The sequence below is a fragment of the Protopterus annectens genome, chromosome 9.part0, assembly GCF_019279795.1.
Source record: "Protopterus annectens isolate FY-2018-M chromosome 9.part0, PAN1.0, whole genome shotgun sequence".
Lineage (NCBI taxonomy): Eukaryota > Metazoa > Chordata > Ceratodontiformes > Protopteridae > Protopterus > Protopterus annectens.
In genome coordinates, this window is record NC_056743.1 from 310,109,451 (window position 1) to 310,131,296 (window position 21,846).

The 21,846-nt window shown below is 40.5% G+C and overlaps 1 protein-coding gene across 4 annotated transcripts in view; it reads left to right on the top strand.

Annotated features, from left to right (window-relative positions):
- The window catches only part of CHID1 (chitinase domain containing 1), a 1,907,544-nt gene that overhangs the window by 126,661 nt on the left and 1,759,037 nt on the right, over positions 1-21,846 (top strand). For all 4 annotated transcript variants that reach the window (XM_044082893.1, XM_044082892.1, XM_044082890.1 and 1 more), the window contains exon 5: positions 19,720-19,764. In XM_044082893.1, the coding sequence (XP_043938828.1) occupies positions 19,720-19,764 (45 nt within the window). The remainder of the gene's footprint in view (positions 1-19,719; positions 19,765-21,846) is intronic.

Genomic DNA, 21,846 nt, shown 5'->3' on the forward strand with positions numbered 1-21,846 from the left:
TCCAGATAGGGGCCATTCAGCCAGTCCCTGTATCAGAAAGGGGCTTGGATTTTATTCTCGCCTGTTCCTAGTACCAAAGAAGGGGAACACGTGGAGACCAATTTTGGATTTATCTATCCTCAACACTTATCTGGACATTCCCAAGTTCAAGATGTTGACGTTACAACAACTGTTACCTTTGCTGGGCAAAGATCACTGGATGGTAACTTTGGATCTCAAGGAAGCTTACCTTCATGTGCCTATAAGGCTAGGTTGCAGAAAATATCTGCGGTTTCGAACTGGAGATTTTCATTATCAGTTCTCTGCATTGCCCTTTGGCTTATCTACTGCGCCCAGAGTATTCACAAAGGTTCTGGCTCCAGTGATAGCTTACTTCAGGCTTCAAGGCATTCAAATCTATCCTTACTTGGACGACTGCCTGATTCTGGCTCAAGAAAAGGAAGACCTTGTACAGCATCTGGAATATGTCATAGCAGTGCTAAGATGCCTGGGGTATTCTGTGAACGAAATAAAGTCCAGTCTAGTACCCTCTCAAGACATGTGCTTTCTGGGTGTGAGACTGAATACAGCAGCCCAGATGGCCTTTTAACCCCGGACAAACAAAAGAGTCTGTCACTTTACTTCCATCAACTATCTCATCAGTCCGTGCTGACTGCAAGGACAGTCCTTCAAGCATTAGGGTTCATGGCATCTTGTATTCTGGTGCTTCCCAATGCCAAACTGCATATGAGGAAGCTGCAATGGTATCTCAAAATGTATGGACACAGCACTGCCAGGATTTGGACACTGTCATTCAAATAATACCTTGCCTTCAAAAGGAATTCTTGTGGTGGGCTCAGGAATGTCACCTAAACAAGGGACTCTCTGTGACCCGGCCAGAGGCGAGTCAGATTTTAACGACAGATGCCTCGGACACTGCTTGGGGAGCTCATCTAAATGGAAAGTGGATACAAGACAAGTGGCCTGCCAGACTACAGCATCTACATATCAACATGAAGGAGATGTTAGCAGTCCAGTTTGCATTGATGGCTTTCAAGGAGTTACTTCTTCCAGGGCAGGTGTTGATTCTAACAGACAACACAACTGTCATGTGGTACATCAACAAGCAAGAGGGAACACATTCTTATCCTCTATGCAGGCAAGCAATGATTTTATGGGAGACTGCGTTAAGCCTGCAACTAACTCTTCAGGCAAGGTTTCTGCCAGGAGCACAGAACTCCTAGCAGATGTGTTAAGCAGACAAATCATGGATCCCCACGAGTGGAAACTGGATCTTCATGTATTTCAGAAATTGACAGTGTCATGGGGAACTCCAGACATAGATCTGTTCGCTTCTCCACTAAACCACCAGCTGCCAAAGTATTGCACAAAGGGGTTTCATCACACAGCTTGGAAAGTGGATGCTCTGTCTTTCAGTTGGAAAAACCTTCATGTCTATGCCTTTCCACCTCTGCCTCTTCTTCCAAAGGTATTATTAAAGGTCAGACAAGACAGGCCAAGGATGATTTTGATAGCTCCAGATTGGCCTCGGCAACACTGGTATCCACTACTACGGAGTCTGGTAAGGAAGCCTCCATGGCCTTTACCTCTGATTCCTCATCTGTTATCTCAGAAGGATGGTCATCTGCTCAATGTCAAGCTTCACTCTCTTCATCTAACAGCCTGGCATATTCTCTCTTGAAGCACAGCAGGTCTCAACTTCCTCAGCAAGTTTTAAATGTGATTATGGAAGCTAGAAGACCTAGAACAAGGAAGGTGTACGCAGACAAATGGAAGAGATTTTTATTTTGGAGTACAGCAAAGAATTTGGAGATTTCTGAGCCTAATTTGAGTGTGGCTCTTCAATATCTTACTGAGTTATTGGACAAAGGTTTGTCCTTCTCTTCCATTAAGATTCATGCTGCAGCAATTTCAGCTCATTATGATTGTGACCCACCTTTGTTTTCGCATCCTTTGTTCAAGCAGTTTCTTAGAGGGGCAAAGAATATAAGACCCCCACGTAGAGTTGGGATCTCAATTTTGTGTTGGAAAAACTTACTCTACAACCTTTTGAGCCTGCGGCTACTGCTGAGTTGAAATACTTGTCATGGAAGACTGCTTTTCTGTTGGCCATTACTTCCGCAAGAAGGGTGTCTGAGTTGCAGGCCCTTATGGCAGTAGAGCCTTTTTTGATTTTCCATAAGGATAGGGTATCATTACGTACTAATCCTTCCTTTCTGCCTAAGGTGGTTTCTAGTGTGGCTTTAAACCAAACTATTCATTTGCCTACTTTTTATGCAGATCCCCAAAATAAAGGGGAAAAGATTTTGCACACTTTAGATGTACACAGGCAATTGAGATATTATTTAAGCAGGACTAAGGATTTTAGGCAGTCTCAGCAGTTGTTTGTTTCTTTTGCCTTGAGTTCACAGGGCAAGCCTGTGTCAAAACAAACTATTTCGCGGTGGATTGGCTTTTGCATTGCATTTTGTTATTCCCATCATGGCAAGGAGATTCCAGCTGGGATTAGGCCTCATTCCACTAGGGCTACTGCCACTTCTACAGCATTTCTAAGGGGTGGCAACTAAGGATATTTTGGAAGCAGCTACTTGGAGTTCAGTGCATACTTTCTCTAAGCATTATCATCTTCCTATCTACTCTAAGTCTAGGGCTGGTTTTGCCACTGCTGTTTTGCAAGGCATGTTATCAGCTCCTACTTCCTTATAATTTGCCAGCCTCCCTTTCCTCTGCTTTGGGATTCTACCCAATAGTCAGGACTGCAGCAATGGAAGGCGAAGAACATAGTACAGTTTTGTACCTACCATAAATGTAGATGTTCGAGGATTCCATTGCTGCAGTCCAATTTACCTCCCTCCTTCCCCTCTGTGTTTAGGGGTGGTTGTGTAGGTGAGTTTACATGCTTATATTTTTGTATATATTGTTGTATATATTGTACATGTTTTTGGTGCAGGTTGTTTTGGGACTTGTCTTTTTGGGTCTTCTGACATCTGGGGCAAGAAAAGACTGAGGAAATGACGTCGGTCATGCGCATTAGTACCCTGACGTACTGACGTCAGTCTAAGGCGCCATGACCGACGTCAGCCTTATACTCTGGTATTCGGGCCGACTGGGACGCGGACTATACCCAATAGTCAGGACTGCAGCAATGGAATCCTCGAACATCTACATTTATGGTAGGTACAAAACTGTACTTTTCTCCCTGTGATCTGACACAACTGATGTAATTATGTGGCAAACGTGACACTGAATTCAGCATGGATGTAAAGCTAACTGAGGGTACATGCAGTGATGCATGTAATGCCAGTTGCTGCACTCAGGACATAAAAAACAGCCTTGGCATGCCAGACAACAAATGAGGTGCTGTTGGGTGCTCTGCTCCATGTTCCCACTTCCCTTTCCCAACCCACTGACCACCAAAGCAGTTGAATTTTCAACTTGAAGGTAAACTGAGGAAAAAAAGAGACACAGAGGTACATGAAAGCTCATTACTTAGGCAATTGACATTTGTTATTTTTAAATACACTGTTCTGTAGGGACAATTGCAAACACTGACAGTGACTGAGCTATGGTGCTGAATAATTGAATCTAGTAGTCCTATTTTTTTTACTCTTTCACCTGGAGGAGCCAGAAGTCAAACTGGGACTGGAGATAAATTTTCTCATCTTCCTCCATCTGTGCTATATAGCCCATACTGTGCTAAAGTACTACAAGATACACTGTCCACTTTAATTCATAACATACCATTATCTCACATAAGTAGAACTGTATAACACATGCCAATAACAAGAGGAAATCACCCTGTGTGACTGTGAGTCAACTTACCTGGTTGTGACGGTTGTCCTAATTGATCCTTCTGGGTCTGGGTCTGAGAAGGGAATGGGATTCAGAATCCTGGCTAGGAAACCTATTACAATTTCAAGTCATGTTTGGCTGCTCGGAAATGATTAAAATAATTTTCTCATTATGCTCCATTTCATCATTTTGTCAGGAGAGGGGTACCTACAATTCATTAAGCCACTAAGGGATACTAACTGTTTTTTTCTTGAGCTTCATTGCCTAAACTTTATACACTCCTTTGAAGGAGAACAGAGAAAGTCATATCCTGCTTCTTCCTAGTTGTAGAAAGGAAAGGAGTCTGCCTTTGCTACTCACTTTTCTAACTACTGGGATGGAGAGACAAGGTATATAAGGAAAGGCAGCAGTTTTGATGGAATTGCAAATTGTACTTTCTTTTTAGGTTCGTAGGTTCATAGATTAGTACTAAGCTAACTGCCCTGCCGAGCCATTTTAAGCCTAGCCAATTATCCCTTGTGAGGCTCAAACCCCACACCTTGTGTTTGCAAGGTGAACACCTTAACCATTAGGCCACCCTCCCAACCCCCTTTTCAAATAATACAGTATTTAAATTGAGTTAACTGTGTTGCATGACTATTAACTGAACTGGAAGTTTTGACTCTGTTCTTCAGTCAGTGCTTGCTTGAATTTTATTATTTGTTAGTAATTGCAGGTGTGGGGGTAGCCACGTTCTTTCATTTCCTGTCCTTGCCTATTTAAGTGGTACAGTTTGAAATATTATCTGCTTAAAAACCTCAGCTTTGGCCGGCTAAGATCTAGCTGTATTCAGCTGGACGTATAAGAGAATTTAAGTAAATTTATCTGCACTTTTTTTCAAATAATACAGTATTTAAATTGAGTTAACTGTGTTGCATGATTATTAACTGAACTGGAAGTTTTGACTCTGTTCTTCAGTCAGTGCTTGCTTGAATTTTATTTGTTAATAATTGCAGGTGTGGGGGTAGCCACAGTCTTTCATTTCTTGTCCTTGCCCATTTAAGTGGTACAGTTTGAAATATTTTCTGCTTAAAAACCTCAGCTTTGGCCGGCTAAGATCTAGCTGTATTCAACTGGATGTATAAGAGAATTTAAGTACATTTATCTGCACTTTTTTCAAATACAGTATTTAAATTGTTAACTTTGTTGCATGATTATTAACTGAACTGGAAGTTTTGACTCTGTTCTTCAGTCAGTGCTTGCTTGAATTTTATTTGTTAGTGATTGCAGGTGTGGGGGTAGCCACATTCTTTCATTTTCTGTCCTTTACTATTTACATGGTACAGTTTGAAATATTTTCTGCTTAAAAACCTCAGCTTTGGCCGGCTAAGATCTAGCTGTATTCAGTTGGATGTATAAGAGAATTTAAGTACCTTTATCTGCACTTTTTTCAAATAATACAGTATTTAAATTGAGTTAACTGTGTTGCATGATTATTAACTGAACTGGAAGTTTTGACTCTGTTCTTCAGTTAGTTAGTGGCTTTGAAACTGCCCGCCCCTCTTGTAAATTTGTGTTTGGATACTCCTTCTGGGCCCATCTCATTTGCTCACTCAACTGAGTGCAGTGAGATCATATTCTGATTTCAGGCACTCCTACTGTGTACAAAGAGAGCATCTGGGAAAGAGAACAAAAAAATTTAAGCTTGTTTCCTGCCTTTCCTGTTAAGTGGTCTAGACTGTTTGTAGGCTTCTGAGCCCCCAAGCCCTTCTGTGTTGGAGGGAAGCCTTGTAGCTTAGTTTTGTTTCTTATAACTAGCCAGTTTTCTAGTTTCAGCACTCAAATCTGTTTCTTTGAACTCAGCACTTGTTCAGAACTCATTGTAAGCACTACATAAGCTGCAAATTACTACAGCACTCAACTTTCCTCACTTGTCTAGTAGAAAGCAGTTTTTAGTACTTAATAAATAAGCACTTATCAAGGCATGTCTAAGGGTCGGCTCCCAGTGATTTCTCCTGTCTACCTGATGAATCTGGGCATCTTGGGGCAGTGCAGCAATTGCCTCATGTACACAGACAACCCTCTCCTCCTACCACCCAACACTACAACTTGTGAGAGATGCACTTATATAGCCAAACTGGAAGCAAAGTTCTCTTCACCCAAGACTGGACTAGACAGTCGAGGAGAAGGTAAACACTTGCACCACACCACACTCATCACATAGTCCCTCAAAACTACACCACCAAAACACACACACAGAAATACAAAACACACACCTACATTCACGGAGGCTCTCAATAAAAACCTGCCCAAGCATCAGGGACATCCAAAGCATAAACGCAAGCAAACTCCATCCCCCAACACAACCCAAATGACACATAGCCCACAAACTCAGTGTGCCACTCAACCCCAGCCCATAAGGCATAACAACGTACCCAACACTCTAGTCATAGGTGACTCTATAGTCAGGCACACTGATGTTCCACTCACTAGACTAAACAAGGAGAAAGTTACTGTCAGCTGCCTGTCAGGTGCCAGGATCCGCGACATAACACATGCACTCAGGTCACTCCACAATAAGTACAAATATGACACTGTCATTGTCCATGTTGGTGTGAATGACCTGAGACGTACCTCCCTGGACTACATGAAAAGAGACATGGAGGAGCTCTCCGATCTTGTATCCCAGGCAGGTATGACCCTAACCCTGAGTAGCATCCTGCCATCACCCAGAATGATACCACAGTACGAGGACAAAATGATTGACTTCAACAATTGTCTAAGCTTCTGGTGTCATTCTAAGGGGATCCAGTATTTGTCTGCCTGGGACGACATGATCGACAGTCCACGATGCTTTGCCAGAGATGGCCTGCACCTGTCGCCCTTAGGATTCCAGATACTGGCTAAGGCTCTTGCCACCCCTATAGTGCCTTTTTTAGGCAAGGTTCAAATGACAAATTCACCACCGTAACAGGTACAAGCAAGCAAAATCTGAGGGTAATGCTATTCAATGCTAGAAGTCTAAACCTCAAAATGCATTCACTCGAGGCACTCCTTAAAATGGAGAACATTGACATCTGTGCAGTGAGAAAGACCTGGTTCAAAGCTCTAGAGAGCAACCCTGCATTACCAGGCTTCAATTCATACCACACCTTTCGGCCACCTAACCCAGAAAGAAGCACTAAAGGCTGAGGCGTGTCCATATTCATTAGGGATATCCACACCTCCAGGCTAGTTGCACAGCATAATGCATCCGAGATTATCCAAGTGCAACCAACTCTAGGCAAGACCGCAGTCCAAATTGTAGCTTGCTACAGACCCCCCACCATGCCCCAGGATTCACACTCCTCATTTCTTGATACACTGGAAAGTATTAGGGTACAACCCAACACCCTAATAATGGGCGATTTCAACTACCCCACTATTAACTGGGAAAACTACTCATGTACCAACTCCTTTGCTCAACGTTTTCTAGAATTCATAAATTCCAGCGCCTTGGATCAACTTATTCACACCCCCACCAGGGGCAGCTATATCCTAGACCTGGTCATTACCAACATGGGAAACCGGTGTTCCACACCAGAGGTCAATTCCTCGGTCAGATCCGACCACAAGCTAATCAGCCTAGACATCCACATCCCACCCCCAGCCCCAATTAGGGAAACCATCGTAAAAAACTTCTCCAAAGCCAACTTCACACTTCTTCAGACAGAAGTGGCAAACTTCATGACACCCATGCAGACGGACAATAGAGGTATGACTGCCGAATTCTACACAAATGCACTTTATAAGCACTTACACGAGTGCATGGATCATGCTATCCCTAATAGAACCAAGATGTTATCCTCCAAAAAAAGGAAGCCAAATCTCCTCCAAAGCTAGTTATGAAAACAAAATTGCCACTGACTCTAAAGACAACCACAAAGCATTCTATAGCTATGTCAAGAATCTAAATGGGAACACTCAGATCTTCTCTGAGTTACAGCACAATGGCACTAAATATACAGAACCAACTGATATTGCCAACATCCTAGCAGATAGGTTCAGTGCTAACTTTACCCCCCTCTCACACCCTAGATGGCCCATCTCTATACCGGAAGAATGCAAAGTTCCTGTAACCACGGCTGCAGAGGTAAAAAACACACTCTCCAAAGCCAAGAACACAGCATCCATGGGACCTGACAATATCCCAGGCTGCGTTCTATACGAACTACAGAATAAACTGGCACCCTACCCAAGTACCATGTTCAATCATAGCCTCACCTCAGGCTTTGTACCCACTAAATGGCGCACCACGATGGTTATCTCACTCCACAAAGGGGGAGCCACTATGGACCCCGGGAACTACTGCCCCATTAGCCTGACGAGCCTGGTCTGCAAGGCCATGGAACGTATCATCGTGGAACTCAAAGACAAAGACATTGGTAATCTCCAAATTCTGGTCCCTACCCAGTTTGGATTTGTACTCAATATGGATACAAGTGTGAAACAAAAGGACTCCAATAACCAAAACAGCACACTTGAAGGAAATCAGGCTCAGCCTCTAGGAAAAGTTTTCGGAATTCCTAGAGGCTGAGCCTGATTTCCTTCAAGTGTGCAGTTTGGATTTGTAAAAGGTAGATCATGTCTCCTAAACCTTATTGACTTCTTTGAAGCAGTCACCAAAGCCATAGATGAGGGTAAAATGGTTCACACAACTTATCTAGATCTCGCCAAGGCTTTCAACACCATCCCCCACTCTGGAATTATAGATACGCTCACTAAACTAGGTATAAATCCCTATGTCACAAGATGGGTTGCCAACTGGCTCACGGACAGAACCCACACTGTGAAAGCGAATTCCAAATCTGGCATCAGACCAGTAACAAGTGGAGTACCACAGGGTTCAGTCCTGGGTCCTCTCCTGTTTGGTATCTACTTCTCTGAGGTGTAGGCCAACACAGAAGGTCTTTAGCTAACAAAGTTTGCAGATGACTACAAACTAGGAGCCATAATCGAAACTCCTAACGATGTGGACAAACTACAAAAGGGCCTCACTGAGACAGATACCTGGTGTCAAAGCCATGGCCTGAAGCTCATTGCCAAAAATTGTATTGTCATCCCCTTTGGTAAACACTCTGTACCCATGAACTACCACATAGCTGGTAGTCTACTTAATGCTGAAAATGTGATGAGACCTTGTTACACAGGTGGACAGTAGTCTCTCCTTTGATAATCACATCGCCACAGTGGTCAGGAAATCCTTCTACGTGGCTCATCTCATCACAAAAGGATTCTCATCCAGAAAAAAAGAGGTCATTGTTCCCCTCTATTCATCACTCATTAGACCCATTATAGAGTACAATGCCCCTTTTGGTATGTACCTCACAAGACATCTACAACAGCTAGAAAGACCACAGAAATACCTCACAAAGAGGATTACTGGCCTCAAACAGATGCCCTGTGCAGACCGTCTCAAAAAACTACAGCTTTACTCCATCGCATATCGCCTACTCAGGGGCGATCTCTGCCTAACATACAAAGCTATGTCAAACCCAGAGCTGTTGGACATGCTCCACTTAAAGAAATCTCAATCCCTCCAAGCTACACGCTCTAGGGACCTAAACCTTGTCGCCACAATAAACAGAACATGCTGGAGGGATAGATTCCTGTCCCAGAGACTTCCCATACTCTGGAACAGACTACCTGTCTATGTCAAACAGAGCTCCTCATTAGCACTCTTCAAGAAAAATGTTGATGATTGGATGGGAAATGGGAAATTCACCCCGATCACTTCTGTGGCTCTGCTCGACAGGGGCACAGGAAAATAATTTTCTTGGGTGGCGAAAGCCAGGGTACATTTTTTGGCTAGGCTTGTATGGACTCTAGGGCCGATAGCCTAGTACCTACCTATGATTGTATAGTCTGGGTCGTATAGTCTACAAGTACATACTGCGTGATCCTAAACTATAAACCAGACTATGCTCCTACAATTCCCTTCCTAGGTTAATAATTTAACGAATAACTTGAATAAATATGGTAATTATATTTACTTCAGCAACTACAAGGTAAAAATCTCAAAGTAAATATCTCCCGATATAAAAATGGAAACCAGTATCTTAGTATGTGGGCAGTGGGCTACTCAACAGGACATGTGGAAGCTCATAAATATATGTGTTGCTCCTCTGAATTTAAATTTAAAGGGGGGGGCGGGGTGAAGTAAAACATGTAACCTTTTACTGATGACGTAAGGTCAGAAAGACAGGCGTGAATTTCCTTGATGTCATTGCTTTCATTAGCCTCAAGTAAAGACAGATCGCCACCCTGTGGTGGGGGTGCATGGTGGCTTTACTTAACTTCTTACAAACCAGGAAATAAGACAGCTGTTCCAAGTTGAATACATTTTGAATCACGCAGCTGCTATCATTTTCCAAATGTGTACAAGATGTGAGGACTTAACAGTGAATCAGTAAGTGCAAGATGAATGTGTCTATTAAGGTTAATATTACCTCCCACGTGGCCATAAATGTCTCTATGGGTAGCAATTTTGTTTCTTTTAAATTTGTCTTTTACATAACATTCACTCAGAGCTTTCAGGTCAACAGGCAGCAGTCTGTGTAACGATAAACTCCTGTTATACAGGGACCTGACTCTAACCAGATGGGCAGGGTTCGGCATTTTCAATTGTTAGGAAATCTTGTCTGTATAATCCAGCTGAAATTAATGCTTGTACAGTTTTTAAATTAAAAGGTCAGTGCATAAATGTTAAAACATTACATAAACAATTAACCATTTCAAGGTTTATTATCCCCTTAACTTAATAGAGTCCACCTACATACGACTCCTACTGGAAAATAAATGCTAAAAATAGAGTTCCATAGCAATACATTGCTTAGTGCAGTCATCGTAAAAATGCATTGTGAAGAGGTGGCCCTGTTGCTTCATTACTAAAACTGTAAGCTGTTCTGCTGACAACTGCAAAAATCACTAGAGTAAATGAAAATCCAGCTTTACAGCGTGATGTTAAGCATATTCACGTTATTTTACATGTATGGGAGGCATACTTCTCAGACTGTCAGCTCTCAAAATCATTGCACTAAAATTATGATTAAATTCACAGTCTTCTCACTTACAAGGCCACATTTAGTCACACACATGTGTGGGCATACTATAGATAGAAATTCAGAGTTCAGATATATACCTATTCTTAAGAGTACTTTGGCCTAGTCGTCAGTTTTGTTAATTTAAATTTTAATTTATTAAAACCGTTCACAGCCCACTTGCGCCCTTCCCGAAGTTCCTGGCCTGCTAAAGAATTCTGCGTGATAGTCCAATCCCTCTCTAAATTGGTCTGGAAGAAGAGGAAATTTAACTGCTCCTGCTGCAGTGCAAAACGTATGAGACTGTCACATGCTGCTGACCATAAAAACATAAACAAAGCACAGTACAGTACAGTAGTCATACACCTGAGCCCTCAGCCAAATTCTGACAGGCTGCTCACAAAGCTGATATCACTGCGCAAGCCTCTGCACGTGATGTCAGCAAAAAAAAAAAAAAAAAAATCGCCCCAAAATTAATTAAAAAAAAGCCGGGGAATCAAGGGGGCCACTCGGGAGTTTGTGGCACCCCATTATTTGGACCTCAAAACCAGTAAATTCCGAGGAATTCAGTACAGGTGAGAGGTATGCCTCCAATCAAAATTAGCAATACCATTGGGTACTCTCTTCAATCATAGTTTAAGTACCAGCCTCGTCCCTGCTGAATGCAAAATGGCCACTGTTATCCCCTTGCTCAAGGGTGGTGCTTCCACTGACTCCGGGAACTGTAGACCTATTAGCCCGACTAACTTTATCTGCAGTGCCATGGAGCAAATCATCATGGACCTTATCAACAAAGATATAGGTAATCTCCAAACACTTGACCCTACTCAGTTGGATTTGTCAGAGAGAGATCATGCCTGTTAAACCTGGTGGACTTCTTTGAGACGGTCACCAGAGCCCTGGATGAGGGGAAAACTATGCATACATTCAGCCTACCTGGACTTGGCCAAGGCTTTTGACACTATTTTGCACTCTGGATTTATTGACAAACTCACCCAGCTAGGTATCAACCCTTATATCATTAGGTGGGTTGCTAACTGGCTCACCGATAGAACCCATACATTCAAAGTGGGGTAATCAACCTCCAACAGCAGACTCTTAACCAGTGATGTTACACAGGGATCAATCTTCAGACCACTACTGTTCAGAATCTATTTCTCTGCAGTATAAGCAAAAACTAAAGGTCTGTGGCTGACAAATTTTGCTGACAACTGCAAACTGGGAGTGGTCATAGAATCCCCAAATGATGTCAACATCCTACAAGAGGGTCTTACGCAAACAAATGATTTGTGCTAAAGTCATGGCCTTAATCTCAACGCAAAAAATGTATTCTCATCCCTTTCGGTAAGAGCGATGTTCTTGCTAACTACCATGTCAATAGAAATACCCTAAGCATGTACTCAGTGGTGAGAGACCTGGGCACACAGGTTGACAACAACCCTAGCTTTGATCACCATATCTCCACAGTGGTAAGAAGGGCATTCTGTATTGCTCATTTCATAAGTTAAAGGCATTGCTTCCAGAAAAAAAAAGAAGTTATAACTTTCCTGTACTTTTCCCCTCATCAGGCCAGTAATTTGAGTATAATGCCCCTTTTGATATGTACCTTTCCAGGTACCTGCATCAATTGGAGAGATGACAAACGTTTCTCACAAGGAGAACTCAGGGTATTCAGCGTCTGTCCTATGTGAATTGGCTGAAATCATTGTAACTTTACTCCATTTCATACAGACTACTCAGGGGCGATCTCTGCCTTGTGTATAAGGCAATCTCTGACTCTGCTTTATTGGAAATGCTGCATATCCGTAAGTTCAAGGGCTCATGAGTTACTCGCTCTAAAGACCTTAACCTGGTATGTGACATTAATATAAGCTGCTGGGGGGACAGGATTGTCTCCCAGAGGTTGCAGCATCATGTGGAACAGACTCCCAATTAATGTCAAGCAGAACACCTCTTTGGCCCCCTTCAAGCACAGTCTGGAAAATTGGATGGGTAACCATACATTCTCCCCAGGGTTCCACCTGTGTCTCTCTCTTGGAAAGGGGCAATAGGTGCTCTTCATGGAAACAAGGGCAGAGGTTGGCTAGGCTTGTAAGGGCCCTAGGGGCATTAGCCTGGTAACTTCCTTTGATCTTAACATGTTTTTTAACAAGAAACATCTGTATTGAATTATCACTTATGGCATGGGAATTCATACAGTTTTATAAATGAAAACAAACCATATTGACATATTTTCAGTTGCAAACATTACACATCACTTATAATCTACACAATTCTTGTCAGTCAAACATTATATAACTCATTTAATTCCTGCCTTCCCTTAACCCTCATTCCTCTCACAAAACATTATTCTGCATGTATTGTTTGCATCATTCCCATTTTTTTCTATGTAATTTGTTCCTACCATTTTCTAAAGATCCCATTTCCAGATCTTTTATCTCTGTTACTACATTCACTACTTCTAGTATAGTTGGTTTAGACTTTGATTTCCATTTTCTAGTAATTGCTTTTTTTTTGGTAGGCGCCAGAATTAAACTCATCAAGGCCTTAGTATGTGTAGGCAATTTCGATTCTGTATCACAACTCAAAAAAAACATTTCCTTAGTCACACCAATTTAATCATCCACTATTTCTGACAGAATAGTCTGGAAGGAATTTATAAAGTCTGCCACCTCATTACAGTCCCAAAACATACGTTCCCAGTTACCTGTTTTTTCTTCATCACCCCCCCCCCAACATTTTCAATCTGCCTGAAGAAAAATTCTTTGGAGTCTGCTTGGGGTATAAAATTGTCTATGTAAACAATTCCATGCAAAGCTCCTAAATCTTCTAGACTTTGTTACATATTTGGGAGTTGTACATATATCCTCCCATTGTTTCCTTCTGAATTGCTTATCCAGTCTCTCTTCCCAATCCTTTCTAACCTCCTCTGATCAATTCCTATAGCTATCATGCAGTATTTTATATGCCTTACTAATTATCCCTTTTTAACAGCATTTTTTGTTCCAGATTCTACTAAAAACTCTACTGGTGCTGGTCTTTCACTTAAGATCCCCCCATTTCTTTCTCTTTTCCTATACTACGATAACAGTCCTTGATAAGAAGGCAAACTCTAGCCTGCAGTCCAAATTAATTCTTGTCCTCTTCCCATTCTGTTACATTTCCCTCTCTAATTATTTGCTCCCAGTACCTTGTCTTCTTTTGACAGTTTTCTCTAGTGAACTCCAGACTCCTCTTACATATTCTCCGTACCCCTAATTGAAGTCATCCCTATCAGCAGAATCTCCTTTCTCCATTCCATTGTTGGTTTAGTTCTTAGAATATTTTGTGCTGCCTTAAGAATATAATATTCTGTATGGTTATTGTTATTCTCCTTAAGTATCTGCATCCCCAAAATACCAGTCTCTCCTTGCTTCTTGAGCTTCCCCCGTTTCACCATTATCCCTTTCCACTTTGAATTATAGCTGTTTGCTTGTGCTAAGTACATTAACCTTAATTGTGTAGCTCTGAAATACCCCTTCAAATCAGGTAATCCCAAACCATCTTGTCCCATTGGTAGGATCAACTTATCCCACTTGACTCTTGACCTCCCAGATAAAATCATTCAACTCTTTAATAAATGCTCTCTACAACTTCTTCTCTGGTTGATAAAAATATGCCAGACCTGTGTATAAAACTAAAGGGACTAAAAACATTTTCACTGCTTTTATCTTGATATCCATATCCATAAAACAGAGCTTACAATTTCTCAGTTTGTGTTATCTTTTTAGTCTCTTCCCACATATCCTTAGCTGCCATACATTATAACTTTTAATCCATATCCCTAAGAACTTTATTTTATCATGTCCCCATAAATATGGGCATTGCTGAACTAATTCATGTGTAGGTACATAGTTAATAGCTTTCGCCTTTGTTTTATTTTCATTAATTTTGTATCCCAAAAAGACTTGAAACTGTCTCAGAATTTTTCACAATACTGAAATGTCGTTTTCTTGTTTTATCAGGTATGAAATAATATTATCTACAAATAAAGCCAACTTTTCTTATTTACCATAACAATTATATCCATAGATTTCGGAGTCCCTTATTTTTATTTTTTTTGCCAATGGTTCTTAATATAACGGAAATAACAAAGGGGAAAGAGGACACCCCTGCTAGGTTCCTCTGCTCAAATGGAACTTGTCAGAGAAGAACTCCTTCCCGAACAATTTAATTTTCACCTCTGATCCCTCATATGCTATTCTAATCAACCTTCTAATTTATCAGGGAATGCAAATGCTTCCGTTGCCTTACTCTCAAAATCCCATCTTACTCTGACAACTACTTTCTCTGCATCAAGAACCACCAACAACCGTGGTATTTTCTTACATTCTGCTTCTGTCTGGAACATCATTGTTCTATTAATGTCAAATGCTTGCCTTCCCTGCACAAAGCCACATTGATCCATATCTATCAATTTTGGCATCACATTTGCTATTCTTTTTACCATTATAGATGTAAACAATTTATAATCATAGTTTAGAATTGAAATGTGCCTGTATGAAGCTGGATCTAATGGGTCTTTACCATGTTTAGGTATTACAGCCACCACTGCTTTCTATATGATTTTGGTGCTTGTCCTCCTTTCAAAATACTGTTAAACACAACCTTTCTGATCTTTATCACTTTCTTCTCTCTCCTAGCTGCCAAACCTCCACAGGAATACCATCCATTCCTGGAGACTTTCCTGTAGATTGGTTATACATCACTGTTTTTATCTTTTCTCCTCATATCCTAACTGTTAGTAATTTAGCCTCATCTACTTCTAACCTTGTCATATTTAATTCTTCCATAAACATTTCCATCTGTACTTTTTCTTGATTTACACATTTCTCTGCTTTTTACAGATTTTCAGAAAGTTTCCTAAATTTCTAATACCTGTACAGGATCTCTGGTTATTTCCTTCTTAGAGGCTCTCTAAGCTTAGCAACACCCCCTTTCTAGTATTTTTTTTGCTTGAGCCATTATGATAGAGGCTTTTGTGCTTTGGAGTTTTTATCAAAAACAGTTGCTTAATAGCAATCTTTTTCAACTCCTGTATGTTACGTATCAAGGTAGTCCCTTATTTTCTCTTTAGCACTCTGCAGTTGCACCTTTTCTTGTTCTGTGAGATCCCCCCCCTCATTCTGCAATACTTTAACCTTTGTCAGTCCCTCTAAATAGTTCTTGTTAATTCTTAACAATATCTCTTTTTATTTTATTTTTTGTATTTTTTTTTAATGTGGGAGACACAGTGGTGCAGTGGTTAGCGTTGTCACTTCACAGCAAGTGGTTCTCCAGTTTGACTCCTGGCTAGTGCATATTCTTTGGCGCCCCCTACAAGTTCAACAAAGTAAAAAAATCCAGTATTTCCAAGTTTTCTTCTTCTGTCATATTTCACAAATATAATTCATGCTTTGTAATCCCACATTTATTCATTAATTTCTGAGTTGCTGGTTTTCTTCCGGTTGATCTCCATTAACCAAGTCCAGTCTCTGGTTCATTTCCAACATACTATTGGTTCTTCCAATCATCTCTGGTGCTTTTTAATGTCTCTCAAACATTTAATTGGAAAAGGTTTCACTGGCATAGTCTGTCTATGAGCTTTGTTATCAGAAGAAGTATAATGAGAAGAACCCCCTTCTACTTGATGGCCAACTTTTTGTTGGACAAACTTTGTATTTATTTCTTGGCATGGTCTGCATGAAAAAAAAAATACTTTGACCCTGCAGGTAGAAAATATTCTGAAGGTAGCTGGATACAGCAGCTTGAATCTTGCACCTGCTTTTCAACATTCCCTGATTGCTGGAATAAATTTACTCCTCTTCTGCCTGGTACACAGTCCGTAATAATTATCCAGCACTCTAATGTCTCCAACTTTTAGTACTTTGTCATTCTGCCACAGTTTTGTTAGTCAACTCTTCCTGCTGTTAGGTTTGTATCTTTACTATAAAAGGTATTGGCTGCTTTCTCATGGCAAGGTATGGAGCTTAAGTGGTGAGCCCTTTCAATGAACAACTCCTGTTGTGGAATACCAGTCCATTTGCTTAATTGTGCTTTCATAAAATTAATACAATATGTTCATTTCAGTTTCTCTGGTACAGAAGAAAATCTCAGGTTTTCCCTGCATTCTGTGTCCTCTAATTCTACCATTTTTTGAAAGGCGTCTTCTTGAGTAGTCTCATACTCAGCCAGCCTTTTTATTCATTTTGACCTGTGATTTTTGCAGCTCAATATAATATCTTTTTAAAGCTTCTTTCATTTTTTTCCAGCTTTTTGTTATTTGAGATGTTAACTCCTTCAGTGTTTCATTTATTTTAATCAGCTCTGAGCACATTTGACTTTTTTTCCTGTAGATTAATGGGCGTCATTTCTTGTACCGAAGCTTGAGCTTGAACTGCGTTTTGTTGAACAGTTGCAGGATTCTTGTCAGCTAATGTTTTCTCTTCACCTTTTGGGATTGTTTTTTTTCCCAGGTTCTCTGAATTTCTTTTTTGCTGGCATCCAGGCAGTGCACTTACTAGCCAGTAACTGAAATGTACCCACAAAGAAATTTACTCTCTCTGTTTTCTGAGTATCTGCTTTAACACTGGGAGATCTGACAGTAAGCTGTTACTCAGTGTGCAGACATCTTGGAAGTCCCCATTCTTAACAAGAATTTCATTCAGCTTTTTATAAGTTTCTGTCCAAGTAAGAAGATATCCTTAGCTGGCCATAGTACAGTAACTTGTAAACATACATTTCTGCTAATGTCTGGGTGGCACAAACTTTTGTATGTCTGCTTATAGGTACATACTACTAGACATCTTATGGTCCTTATGATCACATATCTAATATTGTCTCTATGTTGCTGTAAGTACTATATTTTTTGCACTGACTTTCACAGCAGAGCTTGTGCATTTCAGTTAAGTTGTCATATTTGCTGAAGAGGAGAAGAAAAGTGCTAAATGAAAACTTCTTTCCTTTCATAATCTTTACCTTAAATTGCCAAGACCATCAAATGATCAGCTGCTAGGTTTTATTGATTTCTGGTTATACATTAATCTTGGCAAGATAAAAATGTTAAAATCTAAAATTCCAGTTAACAGTTTTTACTTTTTACACACACACACACACACACACACACACACACACACACACACACACACACACATACACGCAATGGAGGAGAGTTTAAGGTGTTACCATTTTTGAATGAATGGATCTTTTTAGTAGTGGTAGTTCATTTACAACATAAATTATATGATTGTCTTAGACAATCATATCTCTTTTATTAAAGTTTTAATCACAAGACATCATATAATGGATACATAGCAATGGATTTTATCCACCAGAAAGGAAAATAGGCAAAGAATGGGCCAGACTGCAAATAGATTTGATTGTGTTAGAAAATGTGTACTACAGAGGATTTTAGAAGCTGTTGAATATTAGACAGGGAAGACTGTATTTTCAATCCCTTGTGATCTTTCGTAATTCAGGTAGCTGTCACAGTAGTTCACAAACAGATCAAAATTCTATCACCCTTCCCCTGATGCCACTTACTCATTATGCTGAATGCTATTAAGGAAAACAAAAAAAATGCACCAAACAGGACATATTCCTGTGGCTGAAAAAGGGCTACTGAATCAGCAGAGAAAATATTTTTTTACACAGACTGTTGAGGTTTGAATACCACTGCTTTTATTTAACTATAGACTTTTTTCACAGTAAAAAGATGCAGAATTAAGGTCTACTTTACTGATTTTTCATTCTTGGGTGAGTTATTACTCATTTTAGTTAGTTGCCTTTTTGGCAAAGGCTTCTTGTGTGCCACAATTATTTGCTAGGTCTCCTTGTACTTAAATTTCAGTGTACTTTGAAAATCTGTGTAAAATATTTAACTGTATGCATTTCTGCATTTGTTATCTGACAGACTTTTTTGTACTGTGTAGGCCTTTGAAGATAAAGGTACTGTTAAAATCTTTAGGACCTAATACTTTGAAACATAGGTTCATAGGTGGGTACTAGGCTATTGGCCCTATGGCCTATATAAGCCTAGCCAAAAAGGTGCCTTGGCTTTTGCCACCCAAGAAAATTATTTTCCTGTGCCCCTGTCGAGCAGAGCCACAGAAGTGATCCCTGGGGTGAATTTCCTATCTCCCATCCAATCATCAAGATTTTTCTTGAAGAGTGCTAATGAGGAGCTTTGTTTGATATAGATAGGTAGTTTGTTCCAGAGTAGTGTTCCTTTTTATCTCAGGATGCATACAAGACTTCATATGGGCTTTGCCCATGTATCTACTTAATGAATAGGTAATTAATAAATAAATAAATAAAGTTTATGGGTTGAGTAACTGGACTGTCTATTTCATTCACTCTTGTTGCCGTGTTATGCCACTGTGGAGGTGCATTTGAAATGTTTGAGTTGAATTATTTGCGTGATTATAAATCTGATTTTATTACTAACAATCTGTTTGAATAAAGAACAATGTAGTTGTGTTTTAGTCTGATAAGTGCTAACAGTATCATTCATTGTTTTTTTTCAAATCCTTAATTGGCTGCTAAGCTTTTGTACCTTTTTACCATAGTTCATGCAATCAAAATTCAGAAAATGTTTTTCATAAAAAATGTTGCATATCAGATTAACCAGATTTTTGGCAAATTCCAAGACTATTTTGATGCCTTTCATGTGATTTGGTATAAGAAGTGTTGATCTTGGTAAGAATTTTAATGGTCACTTGCTGATGCCCACATGTCATCATCATAATGGGAATAGATGGGTTGAATTAGTTGCATTGCAAACTGCTCACTTTTTTGACCTGCAGAATTCTAATGCTTTTTATTAAGTATCTTAAATTTCTCTTTAATGCAGGATGGTTGAAAGATGTGAAGAGTAAATCGAAGTATCTTCATGTTGGTAAGTTGACTGAAAATGATGCTGATTGCATTAGTAGTTTGATGTTTTACCCCTTATTGCAGTCTGCTTGGGATATTGAAATGCTGACGTAGTTGTCTTCCTGGTCACTGTCTACTGTACCAGACCAAGACATAGCTAGTAAAGATTTTCATATTCGAATTTCAAATCCGAAGTCTTCATTAAAGCTAAGTACCCTGTTGGGGAAACTTTTTTCTTGCTCCAGACCGATGTCAGAAAAAGTTAATAATTGTATTTCTTGTGGGAAGCAAATACCTCATAAGGATTTTCATTCTTACTGTATTCCTTGCCTAGGCCCTGACCACAACATTGCTAGTTGTCTGTTTTGTGCTAGATTTAACCAATGCACTATTAAGTGTCTGTACGATTTTGCATTCCATTACTTTGGCAGAAGATTCAATTATATAATGCCGTCAGAACAGCCGACTACCAGAGTTTATAAAAAGCGCAAAGAAAAAGAAAAGGACAGGCATCCGAGATCCAAAACCGACGACGAGGCTTCTGCTAGGCCTGTCGCCGGTTCTCAGTGAGGTGCTTTCACAGCCCCTGACGCCCGCTACCTCAGAGCCACAGGCCGCTTCTGACTCCCATGTGGAGCCGACTAGGCCACTGGAAACTCAAGGTATTGGACACTCGGAAACTATTCCCTCAGATGGGTCTGGAGCCACTGAGCAGGCATCGGTTTCTGACGGTGTTTTGAGGCCTACACAGTTATATGTGAAACCTTCAGCTTCAAAGGCAAAAACTAAAGCAGCTCTAAAGACAAAGAAACAAGTACAGCATTCTCCTGGACAGGCCATCATGTCTAAAAAAAACAGATGCTTAAAATGGCCGAAGACGTAATTACTTTGATCAGATGTTCCCATCTCCCTCCAGATAAGAGGCCTAGGCAAGAGATAGAATACGAATCTTCAGACCAGGTTTCCATTTCCTCTGATTTCTCCTCTGAACAGGAATATTCTATTCATCCCTATGAGGACTCTGACGCTGAAGAATCTATCCCTTCAGCCTCTCCTCCTGAGGATTATTCTTTTGCAGAGACATTGCACACTATGAGGGAGCATTTCCACTGGGAGAGCCAAGATTACTCAGAATCCAAGAAAAGGCTCAGAGACTTCCTTTTATTGCCTCAGCACAGGCCCCTTGCTATCCCACCTGTTTTAGACATTGTAGATGATGTATTTTCTGAGTCCAGTCTATCTCCAGACTCTTTACCACCAACCCCTGTTAAGCCAGACAAATACTATAGGGTTCCTGATTCACATAAATTTCTTTATAAAAACCCTGCTGCTGACCCAGAAACCATCTCTCAGGGTCTCAAAGGGGTCAAGGCTTCCACTGCAAAAAACCCTATCCCCTCTGATAGGGATTATAGGGCCCTGGACAGATGGAGTAAAAAGATTTTTACTTCTGCTACCTTGGCTGTAAGAGCTTTAAATTGCCAATTTCATATGCTTAAATATCAGCAATATCTTACGTCACTGCTTAAACAGAAAATGTTAACAAATTCAGAATGTGCAGAAAACAAAGAAATGCAGGAATTATTGCATGCAGCTGAACAAGTAGGAAAGCATACTTTGCAATGTGGTTTTGATTCTCTAGAGGCCTCCTGCAGGATCGCTGTTACAGGTTCTGTCATTAGGAGACATGCTTGGTTAAAAGAACAGAATCTGCCTGATCATGGTAAAACAAAACTATTAGATGTTCCATTACAGCATGATACTTTGTTTGGTGTTAAAACAGAAGAGGTGTTGAAGAAAATGGAGGACAAAGCTAAATCTATGCAAACAGTTAAGGATTTCTTGCAGGTACAGCCTCCCAGATTTAGCAGGAACTGGCCTACAAAGAATTGGTCCTTTCCAGTGTCAGACAGGCCACAAAGAGGAAGATACAGATGCCCCAGAGGCAGATCACAGCCCCAAGGCTCATACAGGCCTAAACAATAGGGTGCTTCTACCTCCAAAAGCGGAGAGGAAAAATCGCAGCCATACAGGAAACAGTCTCAATGACTTTCCCCTGCCAGCACCAAGCACTTATCTTCTGGCAGCCCCTTTCGGGGGGAAA